General features: G+C 29.9%; 1 protein-coding gene across 1 annotated transcript; it reads right to left on the bottom strand.

Moving 5' to 3' along the window:
* Positions 1-6,379: 6,379 nt before the first annotated feature.
* LOC8263571 (NAC domain-containing protein JA2L) lies at positions 6,380-7,970 on the bottom strand. Its single transcript, XM_002533867.4, has 3 exons — positions 7,666-7,970; positions 7,286-7,554; positions 6,380-7,180 (listed from the first exon to the last, which is right to left on the bottom strand). Exons 1-3 carry the CDS (start codon positions 7,844-7,846, stop codon positions 6,617-6,619), a joined length of 1,014 nt encoding a protein of 337 aa, XP_002533913.1. The 5' UTR covers positions 7,847-7,970; the 3' UTR covers positions 6,380-6,616.
* Positions 7,971-9,951: the final 1,981 nt, after the last annotated feature.

The raw sequence follows: 9,951 nt of genomic DNA, 5'->3' as shown, positions 1-9,951 counted from the left end.
TTGGTATAACCCATATTTATATTTTTTATTTTTTGATAATATACACTTTCATTTCTCATGGTAATTGCCGTCTACTTAAGTATTAGTATTGTGAAATTATTAAAAAAATTTGTTCAATTCTGTATTTTTATTATTTTTTTATTTAGATAAAAGAAAAAAAAATATTATATATTGTCTCTAATTTAAGTGATAAATATCTCTATTTCATTTAAAATAAATTTTAATTTAATATTAATTCACATAAAAGTAAAAGCATCTTTTAAAATATTAAAATATAACACCTCAATACTTTAACCAATTTAAAATTTATTAAACTAACATACTACTAACGAAATATAACTATTATATTGAATGGATATAAAAAAAATTATATAATTATTATAAAAAATTAAAAAATGTAAATACAAATTATATCGAATTTCAGATGGCATTTTTATTTACCTCCGACTAAAGTTAGAAAAAAGCAAACCACACCCGATTTTTAGAAATCTCAATAATGTTATTAAAAATTATACGTCGTTATTTTGTCAACATGTCAAAGTTGACATATATTAAAAAGCGGCTATGAGTCAGCTTATTCTAAAATAAATAATAAATATTTTAATTTTATAAATTTGTTCTTTAATTCTATGTATAGGCTTGTGCTAAGATTAATTGATTATGACTTATTTAAGAATTAACCAAATCAAGAGATGTGAATTTTATACAATACACAAGGATGTGAGTTTGGAGATTTGACGTAGGGGAAATAACATCAAGAACTTGAACATTGAGGAGAAAAGAAATTGCAAAAAAGATGAACCAGAAAATAGGCTAAAAGAAAGAAATGGATATCCTTTGCATGCCAATTTGACCACTGGACAAACCTCACCTACTTGAAGAAAATACGGGCTAAAGACAAAGAACACTCGGCTTCTTCTACCTGGAAATCAAAACAAACAAGACCACTGAACAGAACAAAGAAAAGTGCAAAACAGACACTCTAAACTAGCAGCAAAAACAGCGAATATAGCAGCAAATGGCAATCAGCTGAAACCAGAAAAAGAAAAAGAACAGCAGTAAGTACTGCTGCAACACAGCAGGCGGAATCATAAAAAGAAAACCAACAGCCAGCAGCAGAAAGAAGAAATCGGACAGCAGGAGAAGCAACACCCTAAGTACATTAGTATGGGATTGTTCATTAATCTGATGAAAACTATATTGGACATCTCTTTTTCATGGGTTATCAAGTCCATCAAGAAGGTATGGAGACGTCTTGAGCTTCAGATTATGCTATGGGAGATTAGAGGCATGGATCCACTTTTTGTTATTGCACCTGAAATATACCCAATTGGCAATGAAATTTATTAGTATATTATTCTACTTTTTAGTATATTCTGAGTCTTTTCTTATAAGAATTTTATCGATTTTAAAATCATTATATTAAGCATATTTTTGGATAGCTTACGTATATCTTTAAATCTCTCAACAATAATATAAAATTCTCTCTCTAAGTCTCTCGAAGCTTCCCTACTGTTAACAGTACCCTTCACTTGGGATAGTTTTCGGTTGCTTTTGCCACCGGAAGCTTACCCCAACACCTTTCTTTTCTCTGTATATACATATCTGTGGATTTCCTTATTTATGAATTTGTGTTTTAGTTTTGTCAAATGGGTCTTCTTTGTTTTTGGGTGTCCTGTAGTTTTAATGCCTTTTTCAAGTCTTTATGCTGACTCTCTGTGGTCAGTCCTGTCTAATGTTGATCTTCATCCGATGATGTCCGACATTCTCATCGACTTCAGTCCTGTGGGGCACTCTCATTTGAGGGAATTTAGGAGTTCCGGATGATTTTCTTGGGACTCCATTTATTACTTTTTTCAGATTTAAACCTGCTTTTCAGAAGGCCTATAACAATTAACAACTTGATTTACCCAGCGAAATTTCAGATTAAAGGCACTCTTGATATTCGCTTATCTAGACTTGTATTATATTTACTATTATTTGTACTGTTTTGGATTCTTTAGCCTTTTCAAACCAATTGTTTCTTCTTTTTTCTTGATGAAAACACATATATATATTATTAAATAATTAATATTTATTTAATTATTAAAAATTATTAAATTTATGATAAATTATTTATTAATTTAATATTTAAATAATGAGTATATGTGATTAAATTAATTAAAAAAATATCATTTTTTATATAAAAAATTAACTTATAGTAGTTTAATTGGAATTTTCTCCAGCACGCCATTCTACCTATTTATCTTTCTCGGAGGAATCCTGTTTGGATCATCAAACACTATCATTATATGAATGAAATCAATTATTCACTTTCCTTTATTCGTTTTTAAGTGAATTCTTCAGTCAAATTATATGCTGATTGGGTGGAACTTCTTACGATTGCTAAAAGATGATAGAAATTATAGTCAAATCCGATGTGGGTATCCAGCATTATCTCTTTTGGGATATCGTTGCTACTCTTATGTCTATCTATCTTGTAATTGTAGACTGTATGTGCTGAGTCAGCTACCAGACAATTATCCATATTCTTTTGATTGAATTGAATTTACATCACGCTGTGTTCTCGAATGAAACAAACTGTACCTTATCTAATCAATTAAAAAGTTTTGGATGCCACCTTCACTTGTGAACTTAGGGGAATTGGTACAAAAAGATAACAGGATGCTCATTGGTGGTGAATCAGTTCTGCGGGCTTTGCCGAACATAACATTTGACTTGGAAAGTACAAATTTAGCCTCCTTTCTCTTTTCTCATTTTTGTACCGTAGATCTCAAAATGGTTGAGGGTAATTAATTTTTCATTTTATATTATTAATTTTAAAAATATTAATTTATGTTGTCTCTATTATAAATTGTTAATTTTTCTTTTATAAAAATTTTATAGTGCTTCATTGTAGAAGTGCTGAATTTTTCTTTTACTTAAAAATATGATAATAACAGAAAAATTTACATCGAATAACTAAAATATATATATATATATATATATATATATATATATATATATATATTATAAATAGATGGACTCCCATCCTCAACAAGATAATTGGTAGATTTTTTGTCAAATATATATTTATCAATCTTGACTATAATTTTTAATTTTTTTATTTAATTTAATATATCTAAATTTAATATTTTTATAATGTTTTAATATCTGTTGATATATGTGGATCTAAATATATTATATAAAGGTGTATAAATATTGTTAGAATTGCGTGTTAACAGTGTTGGTGTTTTTTTGTATTTGTTAAAGATTGTACGAGGAACATTTCTTAGTTCTATGTCCTTGAATTCGCCGTAGCTGACAGTACTCATGTATGGACGTTGTGAACGTTGACTAGAATTACCAGTCTTGTAGGATGCCTAGAATTTCGATTAAAAGAGTTATAATTATTGTTGGAATTGCCATTGTTGGGTCTCCAATTGCTTGTGGTGCGAGTTGTGACATTGGCAGTAATGGGAAAACAATGTTTCCTGTTTGTGAGTGATGAGTGATGCTTCAAAGTTGAGAAGTTTTTCTTGTAACTTCTCAGACGAGATGGGGTTGTGCTTTGCTTGTACTGCCCGTGCCAGTTCGTTATTATCATCTCCAAGGGCTTCGAGAATTTTGTCTGAAAGATCATCAAATGGAGATCCCAGTAGAGCTAACTCATCAGCTCTAGCTTTCACTTTCTGTAATAACTCAATAGTGTCTAACCCTTTTGTCATGTGTGTTATTTAATTGCTGACTTGCTTAATAGGACCTCTTGATGGCTTTGCATAGGTATTGGCTAGAGTTGACTAGGCTTTCTTTGAAAGCTTTTGCATTAGCAACAAAATGAATAATGGTGGGAGAAATTGATCCAATAATGACATTAAGTATCGGTTGATCCTATCGGCTCCAAAAAGAGTGGGCAGGATTAAGGATGATTCTGTCGTTGTTGATAATAGTGGCCGCTGGCGAGATTTTGATCCATCAACATATCCTTGTAAATCATAGTCGATATATAATAGAGTTTGGAATTGGAATTTCCAAGAGACATAATTTGAAGAAGTTAATTTCAAGGGAGTTTGTGCAGCTACATTGATGGTAATAAGGAAACTATTCGGCTCATTAGTATTTCTAATGATGGGATTTGAATGATTACTAGGCACTGGAGTTTTAGAAATTTAGATAAGAACGAAAGAAACGAGCAAAGAAATCTGATATTAGGTTAAATAAAGAAATTGAAGATGTTTAAAGATTAAAAAAATAAATTTCAAATATTTATTAGTTAAATCAGAAATTAAAATATTAATTTAACTAATTTATATAAATCCAAAAGTATAAATATATTATTTATTAAGTAAAATTTTATAAGATAGGTAATTTTATAAAAAAAAAAAAAACATAAATATCTATGAATATTAATCACAGTTATGAGGTGTGAAATTAGTCATGAATTTGATTCGCATAATACATGTACCTGTTCAGGATATTTGTCCCAATCTAAATCCATTCCAGCTTCAGTGAGACTCATTTTCAAAATTTCAAGATGAGAAATGATATTAGTGCAACCTAATTCAACAAACTAACGTCTTTTATATATATATATATATATATATATATATATCTATCAAATCAACTAATTTTGATTTTTTTGCCTTTTAAAATAAGATAAAACAAAAAATGAGACAAAAATAATATTTATACTTCTAAATTTATGTCGATTAATTAATTTTTTTGATATTTAAATATTTTAAATTTTAAACTCAATTTAATATACATTGAATTGGTAAGGATTCTTGTTTTTGGAGATAGATGTCTTGAGTTTGAAACTTTTCTACCTCTTATAAGATTAATTCTCCATAAAATAAAATAAAACAACTAGAAAAAAAATGAAATTCATAAAAGTTCATCCAATTTTTTTTAACAATTAATATATACTAATTATGTCTCTAATTAATTTATGATAATATATCACGTCCATATAGTATAAATAACACATATCAAAAATATCATAAAATATAAAATATAAAAATTTATTAAATTATATTAAAAATTAGAATATTAGTACCACTAAATCACATACACATAATGTGGATTTGGCCAAAATTAAAAATTAGATAAGCATTGAACAGGTGTGGCAGCACCAATTTTGAGCACATATTTGATAGCTCAAAGTATGAAACTAATTTTGGTAATAAATACATGCATCCTTCCTTCTATAGGCTTAAAATAAGATCAACAACTGTCCTTGCGACTGACAGTTTAGTTAGTTCTTACTACATGATACATTCATTGTACCTAAGCTTTTGTTGTCGTTTCTGATTGAAACTGACAGGAGTTAACTTGCAAAAATAAGAGAATTTCATATGCCAATTGGAATCCAAGTGTTACCTTTGTGTTAATATTTCTTTGCACGTTTAACTTTCTATATAAATTTTATTTTGTTTCATTAACTTTTCTTTTTTGCATGGAAAAATAAATGCAATATTAGTGGTACATAATAAGTACTACAACTATAGAAATTGGTGCTTAATTAGTTAATATTTTTTTATATCAATTAGAGGCTCTTTATCACATTTAAATTATTAAGAAAGTCATGTGTTTTATACTTATTATTAAATTTTGTATGTAAATTTGATATTAATTTTAATTTTAATTTTTAGTAAAATAATCATTTAAATGTACTAATATAGTATAATTTCAGTAATAATACAAAACAACTAAACTCATATTAGGATCTAATTTTTCACCTCTACAATTTAGTTGATTATATATACTTTTAAACGATAATATTTTAATAATAGAAATACTATCAGTTTATTTTTTACCTTCTATTATCATAATTTACATAACATTAACAAATTTAGTTGATCTAGATTTTAATATTAATTCAGCCTTGAAGATTTTTTTATTCCTTTTTGTTTTTAACCGAGGAATGGATAAATGTATAACTTGAATAATAGTTCCAAAAAGAAAAATCTTTTCAGACTTCAAATCAAACTACAAACTATAATCCAAGAGCAACCACAATCACATAACTGATATTCAAGAAACTTAACATAAAATCAAGGAATTTATCATAGTACTCCTATGTCAAAATAGACCCATCATTTCTATCACAAAAAACAATAATAATAATAAAAAAAAAGACCCACCATTAATTCCTTGCCATGTTACATTACAACTAATGCCAAATGCCAATTTCCACATCTATTATAAGCACATGTGGTATGCATCAAAGCAACAAATTAGGCATTTTTCTTTCTCTTATTTGCTTCCTCACCATTGTCTCTTAGCTGTTATAGTACACAAAATTATCAGTCTTGACCCATCTCAAGACAACGATTGAAACCAAAATTTTCTCATTAATCACTGGTTTCCATATTTAGCAATGTACCCAATTGAACAATCCTTGGTATAAAAATTATATAATATCCTATCTTAATTCTGAGATTAAATTGTACAATTGTCATTGAATCTAATCCAAAATTATAAGCTCCCCATTTCTCAACTTTTTTCCTCTTTTTGGTATCCAAACCAAAAAGTTAGCCCCAAAGAATCCCAAATATTTACAGAAATGCCCTCCTCATGCCTTCCCTTTCAGGAAAAGAAAAAAAGAATATTAGAGATGCACTCCTAAATTCTGTTCTCACTGCCTAAACCCGAACCCACTACCCGGTTGGGCCGAGTATCTAAACCCATACGGGTCAAACGAGTTGGACAAGTTCTGAGTCAACACGCTCGAGGTTTGTTGAAGAAAACGGGAGCTATCGGCTCGGTGAGTTCTTACTCCGCTTTGAACCTCTTCTTCCATCTTTATATCCACATGTCCGATATGCTGTTGGAACGAAGGGACATAAAGGTCATCACCATTTTGAGTATAATTCATCAGCCCTTGGGTCTGAGACTGAGCTTGCTGAGCCGTAGCGAGTTCAGAGACCGAGTTCAACCCGGCAAGAGTCGCCCAGTCAAAATTACCCGAGCCCAGATTGTTGATGTTGATTTTATCGTCGGGTTGCATTGTTTTGGCAGTAGGCAAAGCAAAGAAATGGTCATCGATTTCAGTTAAAGAGTCCAAAACATCATCAAGATGAGAAGATGAAGATGAAGATGAACCATTATTGCTATGTTCTTTACTTGAAGGAAAGCTTGTCATGGGTTTTTGTGCACCCGAATTTTTCTTATATATCCGACATAAAACCCAATCATCAAGCTGCAAAGGAAAAAATAGAAAGAAAAGGAAGAAATAATAAGAACTACTAACCCAATTGTTAAAACAATTTAAAAAGGCGTTCCATGCACTATTAAATTTTTGTACCTTTGTACTTCCATTTTTCCGCGAAGATTCCAGGAGGCGATACTCATGCATGATCCAATTAGTTTTAGTTCCTTTAGGAGCTTTACCAACGTAAAAAACAAGAGCTTTCTTGATTCCAACTTTACGCCCTTCTGTAGTGATGACTTTATCAGTACCAGTTGCCTTCCAGTAACCCGAACCCGCGACTCTATTGGGTCGAGATCCGTTCGGGTATTTTCTGTCTCTAGGACTGAAGAAGTACCATTCTTTCTCGCCAAATATGGCTTTGCCTGTAACCACAAACAAAACCCATTAACCAAGATTTAAAAAAATATATATAGATTAATCAGTAAACAAAAAAGAAAAAATCCATTTCGGATCGGGGTTGTAGTAGTAATTACTTGGTAAAACCCATGGATCAAACTTGTACAAATCAATTTCACCAATGATTTGTAATGAAAATTGATGACCAGCAACTTTCCTACACAAGTATTGCACTAAAAGCTCTTCATCCGTCGGGTAGAACCGGAAACCCGGAGGTAAGCTTAATTGGGTTAGCGGGTCCATTTCTTGAACTCCCATTTTCAGGCTACAATTGGAGAAAAATAGAAAAAGAAACTATTTTTTTCTGTTTGGCTATAGAGAAAATTAAGCTAGAATGATTTCCTTTTCTTTCTCTTTTTCTTTTTTTCAAAGATTATCGCATGGGACTAGCTTATATAGGAGATGGTAACCAAGATAAGTACGGTCGTCCTTGTCTTACTGTTAGATTAAAGGGACCCACTTAAACCTTATCACCGTTAAAAGTAAGCCACGTGACACTATCGTGCGGCCGACCGTATCCAAGGGTGAGTCGAAGAGAGAGAAAGTGTGTTGTGTTATGTTCTATTTTTTCTTCTCTCTTCGGTGCATGAACCATCAGGAAAGGCCGCAATGAGTCATCGCCTAAGAAGGACACGTGTCTATGCCGACTGGATATTCATATTCATATTCATATTCTATTCTAGAAATGAGAAAAAGGCCTTTGCAGACTAGTGGTACCGAATTTGCATGATACCATATGGTAAAGAGAAAAAAAAATAGGGCAAAAAGCCAGGGAAATGTTTTAATTGGTTTAATTGCATTTTTCACGTGGTGACACGTGGTGTCTTTTGTTAGTCTACTGAAGTTAGGCTTGGTTTTTTTTTTTTTTTTTGGCCTTTTTCTTTTCAAAAGGAAGGAAAAGTGAAAGGAAGAGGAAGATGCAAATGGTGGCTTGAAAATTTGACACGTTAATACAGGTTTTACTTTTTAGAGGATTATGGGTGTGTATAAGATTAGGGTTTCTTTCACTCAAAAACCTCTCTTACCTAGCTTACAAGTATTATTGAAGGTTTGGACCACTTTTCTTTATAGCAAAACCGATAACACATCATTAAAATAATATTTAATTGCTACAACAATATTAATAATTCAGCCATAGAATATGTAAATTCTAAATTAATATATAAATAAATATGGATATAATTTTTTAATTTATGGAATTTATTGGGTATGATATGGCACCCATATCCTATATATTTAATATTATTATGATAGCGTATTGACTCAATTTGATATGTTGATTTTAGTATTAATTAAGATATTTAATTGATAAGAATAATTTTTAATCATCACCCATTTTATAAATATCTAAATACTCAATTTGAGTTAAATAAATTAATGATTGGACTAATAAATTAAAAAAAATATATAAAAAGAAAAAAAGATGATGATGGGTTTTAGGTCAAACTTTGAGAAGGGGCGTACACTGTATATAACTATAATATACAGGACTAGCTAGAGCGTCGTGATGACTAGGCTTTTCCTTTTAGAATTATGTGGACGTGGAATAATTCCAAAAGAATAAAGAGAGAAATGGGCAAATTTTATTAAATAAAAATATGGAAATTTTAAAATTGCTTGGTAGGTCAAATGAGGACGTAGAGGTGTATTCATCACGTAGATTTCCTGACACGTTGTTTTTTATAATTTCTGTGGGAGTTTGAATTTCCAGCTCTTCACAAGTAATCCAGTCCCCGGTCAAATACAGGAAATCAAAATAAGTTAACGAAGATATTAAACTATTTTTATATAATAATTGAAATGCAAATTTATCTAAAATTTATAAAATTAATTGTGACTAAGCTATATATTAATAAAACACATAGAATTTATTTAGTAATAATATATTTTATAAGATTAAAAATACTTTTTTTGGAATTTATAATTTCATTTTAGTTTTTTTCCATATTTTTTATAATTTCTTTTATTTAAAATAAAAATTTTAATGGATTTTTCCTAAATCTAAATGTAAATACTGTATATCTGAGAATTAAAATGTATACTGTTACTATTCAACCTTAAAAAAAAATTAAAAAATTAAAAAATTAAAAATAGTTTTATAGAAGGGAGAAGACATATAAAATCAGGAAAAGCGTGCGTCAAACTATGATTAGCTATATAGTAAAAGTTGAAACTTGAGAGTTTAGAATTTGGAATTTAGATTTGTAAAACGCCACGTGCAGATAAACATAATGTTATAGATTTGGATTCTCCATAATAAGTGGAGCACTGTGATTGGTTTAGAAAGAAAAATTTGTAGCGGTCATCAAAGTGGCAGATTCGTCCTGCCTACCTGATATTGATATTCGCCTGCTACGATGGTA

Source organism: Ricinus communis, chromosome 9 (assembly GCF_019578655.1).
Source record: "Ricinus communis isolate WT05 ecotype wild-type chromosome 9, ASM1957865v1, whole genome shotgun sequence".
NCBI lineage: Eukaryota > Viridiplantae > Streptophyta > Magnoliopsida > Malpighiales > Euphorbiaceae > Ricinus > Ricinus communis.
This window is presented reverse-complemented; position numbering and strand designations above follow the sequence as displayed.